Below are 20,008 nucleotides of genomic sequence, written 5' to 3' on the forward strand. Positions count from 1 at the left end.
CTTAAGGAAGATGCCTTTGAAGCATCTTATTCCTTCCTTCTATAAACCAACTGCATTTGCCATTCTGAAAGGCAAGACAGTGACTACGTATTTTGCCTAATTTTCAATGGCAGATTCTGTTTTCCATAAACAGTACTACCCCTCCTGTTTGATAGCCTTTAAATATCATATTTGTGTGAACAAGAGGTATGGCTATTTTGCCCTTGCTCATGTCCCTGTACTTAGCTTTCCTTCTTCAAACCTGGGGTGCAAACTTTGCCTGAGCTTATGATTCTGCAGGGAACCAAGGTCTACACAGTCCTTTTGTAAAAGTCCAAGCCCAAAGAAGAGGTTTCAGAACTGAGCAAAATCCTACAAATTATCTCAGGTATGTCTGCTCCTAACCATTGGCCCGACTTGGTTGTAATGGTGTGAACTATGGACATAAACAAAAGATTTAGCAAGTGAAAGCAAGGAATCAGAAGATCTTATTCAAAGTTGTAAGCACCATTTAAATCCACCATCAAGCCCACCTCTCATGCTTACTAGAAAGTATCACCCTTTAAAAATTAGTTATAATATGAAAGCAAAGGAGTGAAAACAAGCCCTTTCCATCCGTGCTAATCAAAAGACCTTTTTAACTCACCATGTGCTACCTTGCCCGTTCTTCCACATGCTATATGAGAAGTCAGAATTTCTGAATGACAAGATGCTCACAATTCCTAAGGGATATATTAGGCAGAAAATAAGTTATGAAAAGAGATTTATATTAAAATTGTATTTGCTCACTCAGATATATTATCTTTCCCATTCAGCAAAGTTTATGCAACCTCTACAATTCTGAAGCAAGAGAAGAAGCTATATTTTTTTACCTTCTTTCATCTTCCTCCTCATTTGAGTTCTTGGTGTTAAGATTTTAGGTCCCAGTAAATGCCAGTAATTTGACTCTTCCAAGTAGCGGAACACATAAAATACTGGGGCAATACTCATAAACTCTGCCTCTGCACTGCCCTTTGGCAGATTAGTAAGAATACTAAGACCACCAGGACTGAGGACCGTGGCAATCGCTTCACCCATAAAATGTCCTGTAGAAAGAAAAACCCCAAAATATATTTAAATGAGAGGTCATGAAAGCAAATCCAAGGGCAGAATCTGACTGATACTTATAAGCAATCATTCTATATGAAGTATTTAAAATTCTACACAAAAAACTGATTTGCAAAGCCTTTTCTCAAAAGAAGGAGAACCTAGGAATAAATTCAGATAAATTAAAAAAAGGAATATGAAATAGGAGAAAAAGAACGTATGTACAGAAAGGACGTATGCAGTAGACTGAAAGTTTCAATTCAATTTACCTTTTACACTGACACTTCTATCAATTTTTGTTTTAGGGACCAGATTTAGTGGGATTTTGTATCGAAATTCTTGTCGTCTCTTGATTGAACCTATAATTGAGAATGTATATATATCATACTGCACAATCTAAATCAATAGATGATTCAGATGTAATAGCCAGATTTAAAGGTTACAACTATCTGAGAAGATAGCAACAAAAATACCTTGATACCCTGATAATTTGAAAACTAGAAATATTCCCAAATGCACGTGCAAATAATATCAACCTTTGAAAAAGAACAGATGCAAACACTTTAATCTTTCTTTTGCCTTTTTTGTTAAGAAAAAAAATCTGATCTGGACCTAAACTTTGTGGTTTCAGATTCATCTCTGGTTAAATGAGAACATATTCTATTTTCATTAACAAAGCACCCGCTAACTGGTTTTCAAGCACACTGAGAAAAACTTAGTATTATATCATAGTAAAAGATACATATAAAGGTTCCTTTAAGAAATGAATCCAAGTTTTTTTTTGAAAGACTAGCTATTTTGAGATGGATTTGTTAGTCAATGAAAGGACAGGAAATCCTTGGAAGGGACACATGAAGAATATTTCAGGAAGGAGAAATGCCAATTTTTTCACATTACAGAAAACTTGATCATCATGAATCAAGAATATGAAAAAATAAACAAAGTAAAGACATAAATGATCAATTCTCTTACCATAAACACCCTGTGGATCCAAAGTGAAACCTGCATGAAGTTCTTTCTTAATGCCTTCTGGCTGAAATCATTAAGAGGAAAGAAGTAGAAAATGAAAATACTTTTGCTTGATCAAATATATTAGCTGAAACAACAGTTTAAAACCATAGTATTTTTGCCTTTTACATCCTTTTCTGTAGTGGAGTTTTACTTAACTGTTCTACATCTATTCTACATACATTTAAGCTAGTGTTCTATCTCCCAAAATTCTTGAGGAAATTTAACAAAAGATTTAAATAAAAGCTTAGCAAAGTATAAAATTATAAAAAAGTGTCTTTCAGTGAAGCATGCTTAAGCAGTTGAAAATCCGAACCAAATAACTTAGAATACAGTATTCTCCTTGCTTACTAAGTTATAATCTACCTATTTTTATATATAATCTTTCTGGCAATTCTTATAATCAAGGTTTAAAAAGTGCATACTCAAATACTCAGTCATGCATTTTTTCACTGCATACACCTCAGTGAATTCAATATCGTGATATTTTGGATTCTGATAATATTAAAATAAAGCAATATTTGTATATTGATTTAATATATTTTTATTTCTTGTGACTGAATCAATATGAAATTAAAAAACACTACAAAAATTTTGATTTTTTTTCTTACCCTTACACGTAAAGTTTTAACTACAGTTTCACTGTTCCCGGCTGTCAGCAATGTAAAGTTGATAGTGTGAAGACCTAATTCCAAAGGAAGTATTCTGAATGTAACTGGTGATGAAGAACCGCCATCTAGATTCTTAAAATTACAATTGCGTATCCTCAATCCACTAGCTGCAGATTCTCCAAAAGAACAGATTCCACTTCCAGCTGCTATTTTAACACAGAACTGAAATGTTGAAAGATTTTAAATGTTTCACCTCCATGACAGGTACAACACCAGAGAAATATTAAAGTCACTGAAATACTATAATGAGCATTCTATTACTGTAATACTACTTTTCTGTTTACAATGAGCAAGTGTTACTACCTTTGGAATTACTATTACTTGCACTAGAGACACACTAACAAATATTCATTAGCAACCCCAGGGAACCACTGTACTAGGCTTCATACACATACCTGCTTCATACACATACCTTTGCATACTTTTCTTGAATTTTTTCAATAATAATTTTGCAGTTCTGTTTGAATGTAATTCCTTAAAAATAGTCCTTTTATATTAAATCCCTAGACAATGTAATCTGTGGGCTCTGGAGCAGGTCATTCAAATAATCCCATCACTTTTTGACACTGTGTCCAAACAATTAGAATAGAAAAATTCTATTTTAACTTTCATGAGGCAAAGTTGCTAGGCAAGAGCATGATAAAATTGTAATCAGTGGAATGGCTGGAAACAAAACAAATAATGATTGGATTTCATTGTTGCATAGTTACGTAGAGCATACATAACACTAGCTGAAGGACTGGAGAAACCCGACCCAAAGATCTGTTTATACTGGATACTCGCAGGGGAAATGCTTTTTTAGTTTATTATGTTAATCTTTCCATAGAACTCACTAAGACCACAAATTACCTTAATTGCAAAAGCTCTATGGTTATAAACTGATCCTTTTAACTCAATTTGTTCTCCTCGCACCACAGAATAAGGAACATAAACGCTCAGGAAGATATCTTTTACAACTTGCATTTCCACCGGTGTAGCAACACATATACCTAAGAAAATTAAAAACATAAAAGCAGACTATCTTATCCACCTTTCTGATAAACAAGTTTGAAAAAGTCTTCACATACTTGCCACCTTTACTGATGACTTATCATTTTTCAATATGTACTTTGAAATTGTCCAAGCTTTTTTAAAAGTGACCAGGTTCTTGCTTCCTGTTCCAAGTTGCTGTCTCCCACTCTTCACACATACTTGCTGACATACCAGTCCTTTGGGCTTCTTCTCCTTCTTCCCAAAGCGAGAAACAAATTTTGTGTTTGGACTACCATATCTATTGGAAAATTTCTTTCTTCCTCTCCTCAAGTCCCTGAGCTATTGATAGCAGGACACTGTAAAGTTATGCCAGGGAAGAGTTACTATTTGTTCCTACATTCTTCTTAGTCATTTATTATGGGCCACTGTCAAACACAAGATAGGCTAGACACACTTTTGTTTTCCCAGTCACTTATATTCATAACAAGAAATGAAGTAATTTCCTTTCCCTAAAATACATTTTTGATATTTTCTTTTCCTGCTTATCAATCAGAAAATTGACATTTTAGAACATATGTGTCAACTGCAATGAGGTTCTGCAAAATCCAAATGGAAAAGCTCCCTAACTCTTTAGCTACAATCTAGTTAGGTTGAAGTACCTACCTTTATCAGAAATGCCAACACCTTGTACTTCCCAGGTAGTCAGCGAATCAGGCAAAGTGACAGACAGAGTCTTTGACCTGTGTTAGTATATTTATACATTATCAATAGACATCTGTTAACACCAACAGCTAATCAACACAAAGACGGTACGTGCCCACAGCAATTCCTGTATCTAAGAGAGACTTAGGTAAGACAACTTATGAGAATATATTTAAAAAACAGGACTTCTGGATTTTTGTTTAAATAAACTTGGTTTTAGCCGACTTTACAGAAGCTGGTGTTTACCAAGGTTGAAAGTGAAAGGAAAAGTGACTTAACAATCTGGGCACCAGACAGCATATCCTGCATGGAGGAAAACATGGCAGGAATAGTTTGCTTGTATAAGACTGCATTTTAGCACACATCTCGGGTACAACTAAAGCTACCCAGCTTACCTCAATTTTAGCATTTACTTTCTAATAAAACTGATGACTAAGTCAAATGTTGGTAACTGATGTGAAAAAAGTAGTACCTTGGAGAAACTTGGTGAACTTCCCATAACCAGCTTTCAGGGAAGTAGCTACGAACTTCTGCCTCATCCAGTTCCAAGACAGCCTCAAAATCTGAAGAACATAAAAAAAGCAAGTAAAAAAACCAAAACCAAACTACCTGCCAACAGCCTTCCACCAAAGGCTTCAAAATCATTATCTTTTTCTTTTGTGATACTGTATTCTGCTTACTTGCCTCAGGTTAGTCCTGATACAAGCAAAAAGGTATCTGAATACCCTCCATCAAAAGCCTGTGTTAATCCCACCTCCTCTATTTACACATGTGAATACCTGTCCAATATCCAGACAGATTAACTTGTTAACAAGCAATTATAGGGAGAGAATGGGAGACAAGAAATTTCACACTCCCACTGATCTTTCCTGAGATGTTACCCATTCGCTTTTTGGGCCTGGGCAAAGGATTTAAATTTAGATTGCAAGTTTAGCATTGCCTTCACAGGCAATGATGCTCTCTTATTGCAGTTCTGCTTGTTCTAAATATGGGTGAGTAGAATATAGCTCCTAACAGAATAAAGAACTGCTCTCCTACCCCTCTTTAGGGGTACACAACCAACATCTTTGGAGACTGGTAAAATTCTTTCTGGAATAACCCTGACAGGTAATAGGGAGGGGTTAATAGATTAATAAAGCTATCACCTCTATATTTACCCGTATTCTGCTGGAAGTGTTTCACTACATGTCCACAGGAGAGTTAAAGCTCTCGTACTTACGCATTCTCGCTAATATTAGAAGCTTATTCGGCTCTTTCTCCCGCAGTCTGTTTGCAAATTCACAGCAATATATGAACGCAGAAATGCACTTTTCATTACTCCGAATTCGCTGAGCTCTATCATGGCAAGTCTCAGTGACTGGATATGCTTTTACTCCAGCCATGCAGCATTTTCGAATTTCTGGATGTGCGAATTTGGATGCTGAAATAATAATAAAATAATTCCTTTCCTTGAGATGAAGTTTTTATTTCCAGATGCATCTTAACTCATTATACTGAACATATTTTTAAAACTTGCAGAATTTCAGTGAAGGTACAGATTTGAGGATGAACATAAACTTGTCATTTTTCAAAAGCTAGTGACACACACTTAATCACTACTATTCTGAATTAAAAATATAAATTAGATAAGAGGAGTTGTATTACATTTTAAGATTTAACAGTCAAAGGTTATTCTGGCAGGCTTGGTCCCTGGCAGCTGGTCACTGGGAAGGACTGCCATATGGTAGTACTGTGAGACTTCAGGCTATGTCTCTTCAGAAAAAGAAAAGATCTTAAACATATGCTGTATTTTCAATGTGTACTTAAATCTCGCCAACTTCAAATTTGGCATATGGCTAAGAGGCTTTATAAACGGGGTCCTCTCTAAAGTCATCTTCCATATTCGACAGTCTCTCTCCACTACATTAACAATTAACAATTAATAACAATAATTAAAAGTAGTAAGCGTGCCTATAGATTCTTGATTTCTAATGGATGTGATTTTTTTATCATAATTATATACTTTAAAAGATTTTTTTCACACCTTCTTTGAGTATCTGCTCCTTGAAGTCAGACCGTTTGGTTCTTAAAACTTCATTGCAAGTTTCATCTGTTCAAAAAATAAATAAGTAAGTACACAAGACATGACCTTTTTTGTAATAGCATAGCCCACTTAAAAATAATTCCATAAGATCACATTCCAAATCTGGGAGACTTTTTCTGTTTCCTATTTTAATTACATAAAAGTATTTTCATTTCAATTACAGTGACTGATCCACAAGTCATAATGTTTTCCTCCCTCAAAAATCATTAGTATATGCATTCCCTATTAATTTAATTAAGTTCCAACATAATAACTGAGAGTCACAACAGAATATTTCAGAAAAGAAAATTCACGATTTCATGCGTAAAACAAAGGAATATACCTGCTTCATTTGAATCATCAGCATTTGCATTAGTTAAAAATGTAAGCCCAGCCATTCGGAATACATCAATGTTGTTACGTCCTCCTCCAGCACCACACCCAAGGTCACTCTTTTCCAAATGTAGCATTATCTGAGGAAAAAACACATCAGCAGCTAACTAAAATGTGGAATATATCATGATGAATGGGAAAGTTGGACTTGCAGAAAGGCCACTTTAGTCTGGAAGATGTCCTCACAACACATTGAAGAATACCATTCAGCGATATTTGAGCTAATTCAAGCACTGGCACCAACACAGCCACTTTCTTGTAGCCCACATCTGAGTTAAAGAGTCATGCAGATGAATCAAGGTGGAATGCTTCACTAACATGGTTATAACAGTTCTGATAGTCAGACTAGCTTGTTTAAAACCAATTCAATAGTGCTATAAAACAGATTCAAATGATTCAAGGTTAGTGCAAAAGTATTCTCCTGTTCTTCTCCTATGTATTTTGTATCTGACTGTTCTGAAATATTAAAAAACCACCATGTTCCATCATAGGAATGGCATTCTTTCAGTGACAGATGATATGTAGGTTTTACTTACATACACACGTATCTAAAATTCTGCAAGAACTGAAAACTTCTATAATCCACTGAACATAATAGCATCTGCCATACCATTGTACCAGTATGCCTTAAAAATATAAACTAAAAAGATTATAGGAAGAACTAAGAAGGAGAATGTAGTCTCCATGCCTCTTTGATCAAGGAGCTTTCTAACACTGCAACCTACTTTTGGCCAAGTCTGAAGGGTTCTGGTGAGACAGTTCAGATCTGCCTTTAAAACCACAATTTACTTTTACTGGAAATCAAAACATTGTAAATGAATTCTTTTTATAATTTTGAACTGTCAGATTTAAACCAGCAACTTTTATTCTGGATTGAATTGCTCTTCTGCCTATTTTCAGGCTTACTGAATGCATGACACATAACAGCTATCTGAATATGAACATGAAACAAATAGCAACTTGTTTTTCTTTTGTGGCTACTACTTAACTTTTTCCATTGCTCTCTTTCCTCTTCCTGTGACTCCATATACCGCCTTGTCAATAGATGACAAAGCAACAAAGGAATTGAATTGTGTTTTCATGTTAAGCGATACAACTTCTGCTGGATTCAGTATCTCTTTGCTTGATTGCAGCTTAATCTATAAATTGAAAACAAATATTGGTAATTTTAAAAGCACGTTGTTCCAAAATAAATACATCTGAAGGCAGACACTTTAATAAGTTGAGGAAGTGTTGAAGAACTTGTGTAATTCCAAGTTAAAATCTGACCATAAAATGAATGCACACCCACAATTTTTTTTTTGTGCCTATTTTGCTACTCACGTCAAGACTATTCCCACATTTCTGTTCCACATTCAGCCAAACTGAATCAGCTACTAACTCGGCAGTTTCTTCTCCCATGACTATGTAGTAAACAATAAGACGTGCTGAAGGAACCATTTCTTGGGTTATCTGAAAAGTTAGATGTTCATATTCCAAACCCGTAATTCTCTTCTGAGTTCCAAAGCTTACTATCTTCCCTTTTGACATGATCTATAACAGAAAAATGGTGGAGAATAAAAAAGTCAGATTTTATATTTAAGATGTTTCTTACGTGTAATAATTATTTGAATTTAGATATAATCCAACACACACAAAAATGCATTTGGGACCAGTGGGGCTAGTTCAAGGGAAGGTAGCTCTCTCCTTCATCCCCTAAAAAGAAGTGCTGTCTCTGCCCATCTTTCTCTTCCTCTCTATTTCAGATCCTGAAATAGCTCTTGAGACTAGCACTACTTGTTCTCAATCCCAGTCTATGTCAAATGAGAATTCAAAACAATATATAATTTAAACATGAGACTGTTAACAATTTTTTACTATAAGACTGACAGATTGTATATGGAAGGAGCAGTTGTCTGAGCTGCATGTATTCTATGCTGAGGATAGTTCTTGATTGTTGACGTTTTTCATCTATGACCATATATTAAATCACAATTCAGTATTTTTTGTGGAAATGTTACTTACCAAATAGCTGTAGTGATGTATTTTATGAATATATCGACTATGTGGATACACATTAATATTTATAAAATCCCCTACTTCTAGTATTCTGTGGTTTGAAGCCCAGTCAATATATAGATAACTCTGACTTAATGATGAATAAGCTTTTGCTTCATAGGTTTTACTTGCTTGGTTTTCATCTGAAAGATGTGGATCTGCAGTTTTTACCTGAAAATATAATAAAAGGTCTGAAAAATTTTTTTAGTAAAGAAGGAAACAAAAACTGTGTGTTCTGACTTCTGAATAGTTTAAGTACAGAATTATACTTGAGAAGACAAATAATTACAATATTAAAAGCATTCTGCAACATATTCAAAGGTATTAATAAAATAAAAGTAACTTAAAACTTTCATGTTTTCTTTAATAAAAAGATCTGTAAATATCAAGTCAAATATAAAATGGTAGTGTAGAAGCATGTACATAAATAGATAGAGCAGAAAAGGTTAATGATATGCCTCCCTACGTAGTGAGGGAAGCACTCTCAGAGATTTGTTTTCACACAATTCATTTAAATTTTTTGTTTAATAATTATTATGAAATAAATACGGGACAAATTAGGATATTTTGTTTCAGAACAATTTAATAAAGAAATTAATAGAGAAGTAATGTTTCTTTATAGCACTTGCATTTCATAACTGATTATTCATCACAGTCTCTAAATTTTTAAACTCTTAACTTTTGAGTGTAAAATCTTCCCATTAGTGTCGTGCATTCACAAAAGTACAGAATTAAACCCTTGAAGAAATAAATTAATGGAACAATTTAACTCACTTGAAACTCCAATGTTTTGCTATCAGATGGGATATTAACAACAAACAAAGCAGTTCCATCATTCAGGCTTGTTTTTCTTCTCCCAGATTCTGAACCCTCTGATATCAACTCAGTCTCATCCATTCGCTCACTAAATGATTTTGCCGTGACAGTTATAGGGACATTTCCAACAAAGTGATCTACTGTATCTTTCACCTGCACCTGTTCATCAGAGTAGATAACATTTCTTATACGAATGGTGACATTTTTCACAGAGAAAACTTTCAAGCTGCTAAGCTGCTTTTACAATAGCAAGTTAAAAAACGTAAAAGGTCAATGGAAATTAAAAGCGTGTTAAGACCTACAGTAATATATATAAAAAAGAGTAAGGCATCCGCATTATGGATTTTGTGTTGTAATGTTAACTAACCTTAATGAAGAATGGAAGTCCAGGCTTCACAAAGAGAGGAGTAGCAATCAAACTCAATTTGTAAGGAGATACAGCAAATCTTACTCCAGCAAATTCTGCTTCACCACTGAGGCCACCTAACAAAATATTATGCCCCTTTTAATAATCACATCCTACAGCCTGTGTTTTCTCCACTTGCCTTCAAAGTGCAGCACAATCTGTCTGTTATAGTGAAGTCCTTGCATCTAGAGAGTCAACTCCTAGCACTGTTGTGAAAACAAATAGCAAAAAAAAAAAAAAAAGTTTAATCCCTAAACATTTTTACAGTGATGGATGGGCTGTTCTTCCTTATAAGTTTTTGGAAGAAGGATTTCGGAATACTAAAGAAAGTCTGATACTAGGAAACTTACCCATATAGTTTTGTTTTCTAGTTCTGTTTACATCTGCAGATATGTTAAAAAAAAAAATCAATTAAAAAGAAACTTACCCGTAGACTCCAACACTGATGCCACAATATATAAATATGACCCATCCAATTCTTCTAGACTTTCAAACCCTATAAAACTCACTGCTTCCTTACTGTTAAAATTGATCTTAGCAACTCCATTTTCAATCTGGAAATGAAATATAAATCATTACTTTATAGTCAGTAATTTAGAAATAATATATAGATACACTATATGCAAATTCTAACTTCAACATGTTTCTGTTCATTATTTTCAGAGGAAATCAAAGGTGGAGATGTTTTAATGAAGAAGAATTCTTTATTCCCTAAAATTATTGATAATGAATCAACCAATGGCACATACTGCAAAGTCTGCATGCAGGCCCAACAAGAGGTAGGAATAACACAGAGGTATCTTCACTAAATGAGGAAAGAAAATGCCTTTTATCATTCTTCAATGACTAAATCAAAAAGGCCAGACTAAATGAGGGGGGGATAATTGGTGGAGAACAGACCGCCCATAACACATCACTATAATTTTGATCTGTTTGTCTCCTATCATGATTTGGTATTACTACATTGATCCTATATTTCGTTTCTTTTGTTTATTCTGTAATAGATAGCATAAAAGTAATTTCACAGAAATTTCAACCACACAGTTTGCTCAAGTGAGTAATTGAACCAGATTGAAATCACATTCTGTCTCAGATGCTGCCTCTGAGTTCCATTTTAAAGTGCATTCCTATGACCTCAACGATAGGATTACATCGGAAGATTTGACCCTGAATAGCCGTCAATGCAAACCAGGAGTTGGAACCCATCCTCATCAAATTGCATGGGAAAACTTCAGTGGAATTGGATAAGTCCTGAACTAAACATATGAAATCTACACAAATTAGGCTTGCTTCTTCTTACCCTAGTTACATGCATTGCACGAGGTATCATTCTCTTTCCAGTTTCTTCAATTATTCCAAAACGAAGAAAAACATCAGCACTTGCAAGCCTTTTATTATAAAAATAGCTGAGAACAAAACAACAATATAAATGCTTTTAAGATTACTTTAATGGCTGCAACAAAGCATCCGTTTTTGAAGAAGAGTAATTTCCTAGGCAAGAGATAGAAAACAAATGTCTGTGTAGCTTTAAACACTTCTGTTTAAAAATAATCACCTTGTAAGAATTTTTAAAATGGTCACTTAGTTCTCTTACAGAGCAGAAAGTATTGTGATGATAGGGCTTCTTGAGGAAGTAAAAGAGGAAACTTCTGGACACGGGAGAATCATTCTTCAGGTAAAAGAAGAAGAGATACACATATTTAGAAATCAGCCAAATTTCCTTACCTAGCTTTCACAACAATCCTGAAGTTCTCAAATTTATCAGAACTAATAAAGTTACTTTCTGGCTCTATGATGATGGAAAAGCTTGGCATTGCTGAAAATTGAGTAGAAAAGAAAGCCACTTAGACGTGTTTTTATACAGTAAGCTACAGGTACTCAGAAAGACGCCTCTGTATAGCCATCAAAGAATCATGTCGGTTTCAAGTGATTTGAATTACAGTATTATAGCCCCAAAATACAGCTGTCAACTTGTCCACAGTGAAGCACAAGTTATAAAGCCCTAAGTTATCTGCAGTTGCGCTGGCTCCACATTTTGCATCAGTGCAGCTGTGTCAAGAATTCTTAGCATACTAAAGAATAACTCTATTTAGAGGCAAGTTGTATTAATACAGTCTTATACTGATGTGACTGATTAGCTTGAACTGACACTGCCACTCGGCATTACGTTGCATCCCATCTCTGTGTATAACCTGACCAATGTTACCTCAGGCATTTCTGCATTTTCTTCCTCTGTCTTGTATAGCTGTCCTTTATAAATTTCACTGACAAAACATATAAAAATGAATGTTCATAGTATGGGCACACCTTACCATATTCCTTTACTTCAAATTTGGCAACAGCTGAGGTTACGAAATTCTTCTTATACTTGGCCTCAATCTTCCAAATTCCATACCTACGAAATGTCAAAAATCAAGACATTTTTAAGATGAAAATTGATGTCTAGGACAAAAATTAATATTACTACTTAACAATATTTCACATTAATAATTATTTAGAGAGAAAAATTCTGCACCAAGTTTTTGCACGTGCTCAATGCCTACTTTGAGAAGATTCTGGTTTGATATTTTAACAATTATTTTAAACTTATTTTAAAGCATTGAAATAAATTGGAAAAGAACATGCCATCATTTATACTATCCCTACAGTCGGAATTTTTTGGTTTTTAGTTACAAGCAGAGAAACATTTTGAAGACTGCAAATGTAACCAGGGTCATTAAGACGTTATTTGCTACCTTCTTTCACTTGCCAATTATCACCCCTGAGGTTAGACAAATACCTGTTTGTGGCTACAAGTGTGTTTCAATGCAGTCAGCAGGATTAGTATGTATCACCTACGTATTTACCATAATTTGGATGATTTTTCTTTGCCACCAGAAGCACTCAAAAGTCATTTGCTTCATTTCAAATTGCTTTACTTAAACCCACAGAACTTCTACGTGCAGAGCATATCTAAATGTGTATATCTTCCTATCTTACCATTCAAAGAAACTTGATCCCATTTGCTTTAATTTACATACTACATCCATTTCATCTTTGCCAGTTTTGTAACATAGCTAAATTTGCTCAATACAAGTGAAAAATGTAGTCTTTTTTCCTAATAAAAAAAACATGGCTGGAGGCTATGACCAATTACCAATTCTTTGGTTAAATAAAGGCAAATTCAATACTCTTAGCCCATTTATAAGGTTATAAAGCACAGTAATAAAGAATTCAGAAATTCCACAAAAAAGCAAGTAAGTTTGTTACAAGAAAACATTTAGACTTCAAGTTGGATCAAGGAATGAATAATTTCACATATACATACTATAAAAAAGGATTAAGTATGTTAGTTAACTTCTTGCATAGACAATCTAAGTTTTAGTTCTAACATGCAGTATACTTGTAAAAAAAAAAAAAGGGGGAGTCCTTCAGCACATTACCATCTTAAATGATGTAAAACAAACCAACAAAGCTCTACTAACAAAACTTTGTCCAAAAGTAAGTGGTTCATAGTGACTGGATCTATCAGAAAGGTCATCTTGAATGAAGACCATGTTAATCTACAAGCAATCAGATCCTGACTGAGAATGGGTACATGTATCTACACTGAAAAATGTATTTGTAAGATATATTAGCCAAGAAAATGCTCCAAAGGACTCATGCAGACTTCTATTAGGGTCCTTCTCTCTATGACTAGAGCACTGAGGCACAACTGCAATTTATGTAATAATTTATAGAAAATCATTTCCTACAATCTTTTGGCTGTACAGCACCATGATAAAAATTATGCAAGTCCACTGTTAACGGATACTCAGGTTCAAGAAGGATACAAAATTAATTTTTATTCAGACTGAAATTATTGCTAATTTCCTAATGAAAAGTATATCAGTCAAAAATCAATTTTTCAAGCACCTGCTAGCATCCTTCTGCCAACTCAGTGAATCTTCAGCACCCTCTCAAGACTAAAAGGAGAACTGAAGAGGTATTTTGTGTGCTGCTGTTACTGGAAAAATGCTGGTGATTTGTATGAATATATGTATGAAATATGAATGTTTCCCCTCCTTGAAATTAATACATCTTTGACACTGATTCTACCTCTACAGTAGAAAGCTTTATTTTTATTAATCTTCCTTTTTAATTGAGCATGACAAACCTACCACTAACGGTTCTTTAATTTCAGTTTTATCACCAGTATTTTCACTCACTACATCTCCTCACTTTCTCTCATTACAGTAAGCATATGCTGCCTATTTGAAAACACAGAGAGTAAGCTTCCCACTTGGTTTCATGAGACAAATGTTAGTCTGGAAGTCAATTGAAAAGGAGAATTCTTGGTCATAAGTTCCTTATTTATACCATGCTTACACACGATGTGAAATGTTAGAATCTCCAAGTTTCAAGTCATGTACACTCTGTGTATCAAGCAAAAGACACTCTGACAGTCTTTAAGAAAAGGCAGTTAATAATTCTCAAAAAACATTAAATAAATCTACTTAGGATTAGGAGGAATCTTGAAGTCAGGAAAAGAAACTATTCCAGTAAAATCTTCTTCTTCTATAATATCCACTTTTACTCCTTCAGGATCCTTTAAATTATAACAGGAAAGAATCAGCAGTTACAGATCATTCTTATCAAAAGGAAAATCTTCATTCAGTGATTTCAGTGGGAGCCTGGCCATAACATATTTTTCTAAGAGTTTTGCCCATTTCACAGCATGAAAATACAAACATTTTTAGAAACAACTCAGACTGAAATTCTGATAAAACATTTTACTGTGGTTCCAACAATTAAAAGCCGTTACTACACAATGCTTAAAATTGCTAAAAAGTTACTGTAATAACAACCCTATTGTTAAAGGCTAAAAAATGTAGTATAGTAGATATTGATTATTTTTATATCTTAAGTGAAATAAACAACAGTATGAAAAAACCATATATTATTAAAATTCCCTCAAAAATCCTTTCCCCAGATATTAAAGATAATTGATATTTTTCCTTTTTTTTCCATTCTGTAAAAACTTCAGATCTGGGAAAACCTCTATCCAACTGTGCAAAGTCATTTTTAGATTTTTTAAAAGATGTCTGGCTACCTGCAAACACATCTAAAAGTTTTATTAAATACTGATTGCAATACTGATTTACCATCTAACTACATTTACTATTTTTGTGATCTACAGAATATTAATATTAAATTCAATTACAACTTACCACAAATGTTAGGACAGTTTCTCGCCGAGCTGGCTGCAGTTCTTCATTCAGAGAGTAAACCCTGACTTTCACTGCAAGAATTATTACAGTAAATCTCAAAGTCATACCATTATAGAGATTTAAAAAACAAACAAACAAAAAAAAATCCAGACCCAACCTTTTATCCTTACTAATTTTTCAAGTTTTTAGTATTTATAGAATGCTCTTGATCTTTTGTCCGTATGGTGTCCAAACAGTATTTATTCATTCTAGCAACAAGAGACCCTGCACCACCACTCTTTCACATTGAATCATCACAGTGCAGTATAATTTTTTACCATCACAATCCTAGCATACCACTTTTGTAGGAAAAGAGCTCAATCTACATGAAACCAATGATTCAGTCATCATTTCTTCACAAATATTTTTAACATATTCCCAGGAAAATGTTTTACTCTTTGGGCCACAGATTAGTCATTTAGGGTGTAGAGGGCAGGGACTGAGATGATATTAGGAGAAGTATGATCAAATAGTTCAAAATATTATTCTGCTGATTAAAAAATTAAATAGCAGCTGATGGCAATATGACATAACCAAGAGCTTAAAGGATATTTAAATCCTAATTCCTTGGAAAAGTCAACAGACCTTAAAAATTAAATAACGGCCAAAAGAAATAAACATTATTTACCTGACTGATCAGGAGTATAAACTGGTTTGTCTGTATGAATAAAAAGAATCCCATTCTCATAGGAAACAGGAATTTTTTTTAATCTTGTAAAATGTGGAGAAACAGCTTCCAAATACACATACTTGACCGAATCCTCTGTTCTTGGTAAATCTGTTGGTTGAAGCTGGGGGAGATGAAATAAAGATTTTTAAAGAATATTAAAATATTTTTCGAGTATTTTTCCCTCCAGTATTTTTTGTTGAGAAGAGTATCTGAATAGCAATTACTATCCTGTTGTTAATTATTATTAAATAAAAACATCAACACCCACAAGCATTTAGTCTTGCTTACATCATAGATGATGGTCTGGAGTATTAAGCTACAAACAGATATTTTGAAATTTTGCATTTTATTTATGTCCAGAACTACAATAGCAAAGCGCAAAGCCCAGTTTTGAGGTTACGAGAGTACAAATTATCAGACTTCCATTATACACTTGATGAATCTTGGCCACACCAATGTTGCTGTTGTGGTTGGCAGTTTAGTGAAATAGCTATTTGGCTGAAAAGGAAAACTGGGCGAGAAGCATCTCCCAGAAGGCATCACCCCAAGTAAAACCTTCTTGGTCATCAGCTTTCAGTAAAAATTTATTTAGCTTCCTGCACTCTTTGCTTCAAGCAAATTAGTTAAATAAAGCTTTATGGTGAAATCTGGGCCCCTTTGGAGCTTGTCACTGACAAACAAGACCAAATCTTGAATGTCAGTTTAGTCCCCATTTTGGTTTACTCTGAACACTTAGTTGACATATCTTGTCCACATTCAACACTTCCCCATTCTCTCCCTTTTTATTTTTTAAAGTTATGTGACTATGATAATGTTTCTAAAATAGTTTGATTATATGTTTAACTTTGGTGTCACTCCTTTACACTAATTTTATCCAATGTAATTTCAATTTCAGACAAACTAAAATGAAATAAACTACATGTGGCAAACTGAGAAATCAGGGCGCTAGGCTTCCCTTCCCAGTTTAAACAACTGAAAACTTACCATAATCTTTTGCAACATTTATAACTAAATGTGACAATAAAAACACCGCAAGAAAAGTCTGAATTCCTTACTGTTAAAGTTACAGCATCTTGGAATTTGTTGGCTGGAGTTAAAGAAATATGGCCAGAAGAATAAACAACAAGCTTATCTGGAAAGCTTCTTATGGCAATATTGACTGGAAATTCCTTCTCATAATCAAAAGCTTGAACTACGACTTTCTCAGATGCCCCAACTCGGAAGATCTTTGGTGCTGTAAGGACATATCTGTATATGGAATATAAAACAATAAAATGGTAATGGAACTATATTTCTTTCAGATTTCTTACTTCCATTTGTAATTCACTTATGTACACAGTGTTAAAGCAAGCAATATAATTAGGCTAAGTTATTCTAAGACACTAGTTAAAAACAGTAGAGCCCCAGTCAGAATAATTTTTATAAAAACTGTAATGTATCATCACCAAATAACAGCTTAGGTAGAGTAATGTTTACGGATTTGATTCTGCAGACACACAAAAGCATGTCTACTAAACCAGGCTATTTACACGGAAATAATTATTCCTTTTGCTAAATTAAACTCTGAAACACTAATCTTCCAAGTAATACACTTGTGTAGTTTTCCCACCAGTTAAAGTTCTTACTGAAATAAATGGTGCAACTTACAGTAAAGGCAAATGTGAATAAATTCTTACAGGATTACTCTAATTTCTTCAGTGCTTTATAAATTGAAGTATGCATCATTCCACAAAAGCACTTATCAGGTTTTAGCACCTGACCACATAATATATCTAAAATACATATGAAGTGCCGTTGAACAAAATATTTGATATATGTGCATCTTCTTTTTCTGAAATGCCAAAAGCACTTAGGTTGGCTGCTCTATATACACCATTGCTAACAGATATCAGAATCAAAAAAGCACCGCTAAGTACAATTGTAAAATACACATTTAAGTAAGGGCTTTCATCAAGCCTCTACCAAAGTATCTGTCTTCAGGCACTATAGAAAAGCAAAAGAGCACCAGCCTTCTTTCTTAACCTTTTTGCATGTTTATCTTGTGGCACGTAAGGAGATGACTCTACCTCTTTCTTTGGCAGAAAACATAGTAATTCCAGAAGCATCAGTCCTTTTTCTAGCATTAGTCCCACATACATTAGTGAGAATTTTGCTTGTGAAAACACATCAATTTGGATAGTGCCTTTTGTATTGGCTCTACTTAAATTCTGTATCTATTTACCTAAAATAGTGCACACCAACCAAGTAACATTTCCAGTAAATTCTATACTTGCTTTACTTACGTTTTCTCTTGGCTAAAAGTTGTTTCAGAAAACAGCAAAACAAAAAAATATATTAAAATAGTCATAGTGTCTATGACAACAAACAGCAAACCATAGATGCTAATGATTCTGGATTAAACTATGTTTGTCTTCTGCTGTAGCTGAACAGAAATACCACCAACACATTTCACTCACAGTTAATAATTAATTGCAGACCATGTTTTACTAAAACGTTTTTGCCTCCTCCCAAGGAAAGCAGAACAGCTAAACTTAGGAATTTTTTAATTTAGGATTTCAATTTTTGAATATGTCCAGAGAAATCCTATGACAGTCCTAACTTTCTCTCTGTTTGATAGCTACATAAAAAAAATAATTTTCAAAGGTTACAAAAAAACCTCCACAAACAAAAAATTAGACTCAGTTTGTCCTTCAGAAAATAATTTTTATTTAAATCAAAGTGATTTTAAATTTGCATCTGAAGAAAAAAAGCGTTTTAGTTATATCAAACATAATGCGCTGATATGTTTAGACCAGAAGTTTCCGTTTTTTTGTTTTGAAATAACTCTTCACTTGCAAATTTGTTAGCCATTTGTATTCCTGATTATGCCAACTTTCTGAGTACTTCCATTACAAATAAAACCGCAATATGAAAATACTAGGGCACAATACATCTACAACATGTGCTATGTTAAAAAGCATTTGCAAAAAAAACATTGGTGACAAAACCTTTGCATGCCTGATATCTAAGCATAGGACCTCAACAAATAAGTTTATGTAAAGTTAAACTAAAGTTGTGCAAGACTTCTCAAGTTTAAACAAATACCGTAGTCAACCTTTACGGGAAAGATATTTACAGAACTATTTCTGATCAATATAAAATTAAATTACTAGAAGGCCAACTTGGGCTTCTCAACAAACGTAATAAACTACAAGAGAAGCAACAATATATAGAATAAAATCTTATAAAATGTAAGGTGTTTAATATTATTAAAAATAATGGCCCAAATGCCTATTACTAAATGCCAAACAATGAGAATTCATACAGTAAGTTTACATGGGTGGTATGTAAACGGTAAGGAGCAAACATTGGAAAACACTTTAAAAGTCTAACAATATTCTGAAATAATGTTTTTTAAATCTAATTATGTCCCTTCCCAACATTCTTTTTCAGATATGGCCTACTGATTTTTCAGCCCTACACTTCACACATAGTTGTATAGCCCAAAACCGTTACAAGAGATTTATTTAAACATCTCTATGAAAATGGCGGCAACTTAGCCTACTATATTGAGTTTATCATGATCAAATGTAATATGTACTTCCAGTGCTACATGCAATGTTCCAGAGTAAAACCCATCCATATACCATTTTACACTGATAGGTTGATATGTGATACCTACATACAGATATATAAAGCAGGGACAAAAAACAAACAAACAAACAAAAAACCCAAACAACCATCACCAGGGCAGGCTTTGTTATTTATAAAGTAACTTGGGCTCTAATTAGAACAAAACCTCTCAGAATCTACCCTTTCGCAGCTGAGGACCGGGCAGAGGAGAGGCGGCCAGCGCTAAGGTAAAGCGGCCGTTGGCGGCTGGAATAGGAGAAAACGCAGCGCACGCGCCAGGGGCGCCATCACCGGCGGGAAAGCTGCGTAAGGGAGGGGCGTGACTTCGCGAGGGCCTGCCCCGCCCCTTCCCCGGGCCCGTTCACC

At 34.2% G+C, this 20,008-nt stretch overlaps 1 protein-coding gene across 1 annotated transcript in view; it reads right to left on the reverse strand.

Annotated features, from left to right (window-relative positions):
• The window catches only part of C5 (complement component 5), a 28,462-nt gene extending 10,085 nt beyond the window's left edge, over nucleotides 1-18,377 (reverse strand). The window contains exons 1-25 of the mRNA XM_009587748.1: nucleotides 18,313-18,377; nucleotides 17,086-17,278; nucleotides 15,989-16,151; nucleotides 15,322-15,392; nucleotides 14,608-14,699; nucleotides 12,445-12,527; nucleotides 11,858-11,948; nucleotides 11,433-11,538; nucleotides 10,560-10,686; nucleotides 10,094-10,209; nucleotides 9,685-9,885; nucleotides 8,878-9,081; nucleotides 8,197-8,406; nucleotides 7,863-8,012; nucleotides 6,824-6,953; nucleotides 6,442-6,507; nucleotides 5,638-5,838; nucleotides 4,891-4,981; nucleotides 4,380-4,456; nucleotides 3,594-3,733; nucleotides 2,685-2,906; nucleotides 2,038-2,098; nucleotides 1,335-1,424; nucleotides 852-1,064; nucleotides 626-701 (exon numbers count right to left, since the gene is read on the reverse strand). Of these exons, the coding sequence (XP_009586043.1) occupies nucleotides 626-701; nucleotides 852-1,064; nucleotides 1,335-1,424; nucleotides 2,038-2,098; nucleotides 2,685-2,906; nucleotides 3,594-3,733; nucleotides 4,380-4,456; nucleotides 4,891-4,981; nucleotides 5,638-5,838; nucleotides 6,442-6,507; nucleotides 6,824-6,953; nucleotides 7,863-8,012; nucleotides 8,197-8,406; nucleotides 8,878-9,081; nucleotides 9,685-9,885; nucleotides 10,094-10,209; nucleotides 10,560-10,686; nucleotides 11,433-11,538; nucleotides 11,858-11,948; nucleotides 12,445-12,527; nucleotides 14,608-14,699; nucleotides 15,322-15,392; nucleotides 15,989-16,151; nucleotides 17,086-17,278; nucleotides 18,313-18,377 (3,239 nt within the window). The remainder of the gene's footprint in view (nucleotides 1-625; nucleotides 702-851; nucleotides 1,065-1,334; nucleotides 1,425-2,037; nucleotides 2,099-2,684; nucleotides 2,907-3,593; nucleotides 3,734-4,379; nucleotides 4,457-4,890; nucleotides 4,982-5,637; nucleotides 5,839-6,441; nucleotides 6,508-6,823; nucleotides 6,954-7,862; nucleotides 8,013-8,196; nucleotides 8,407-8,877; nucleotides 9,082-9,684; nucleotides 9,886-10,093; nucleotides 10,210-10,559; nucleotides 10,687-11,432; nucleotides 11,539-11,857; nucleotides 11,949-12,444; nucleotides 12,528-14,607; nucleotides 14,700-15,321; nucleotides 15,393-15,988; nucleotides 16,152-17,085; nucleotides 17,279-18,312) is intronic.
• Nucleotides 18,378-20,008: the final 1,631 nt, after the last annotated feature.

This window comes from Fulmarus glacialis, unplaced genomic scaffold, assembly GCF_000690835.1.
Source record: "Fulmarus glacialis isolate BGI_N327 unplaced genomic scaffold, ASM69083v1 scaffold241, whole genome shotgun sequence".
Lineage (NCBI taxonomy): Eukaryota > Metazoa > Chordata > Aves > Procellariiformes > Procellariidae > Fulmarus > Fulmarus glacialis.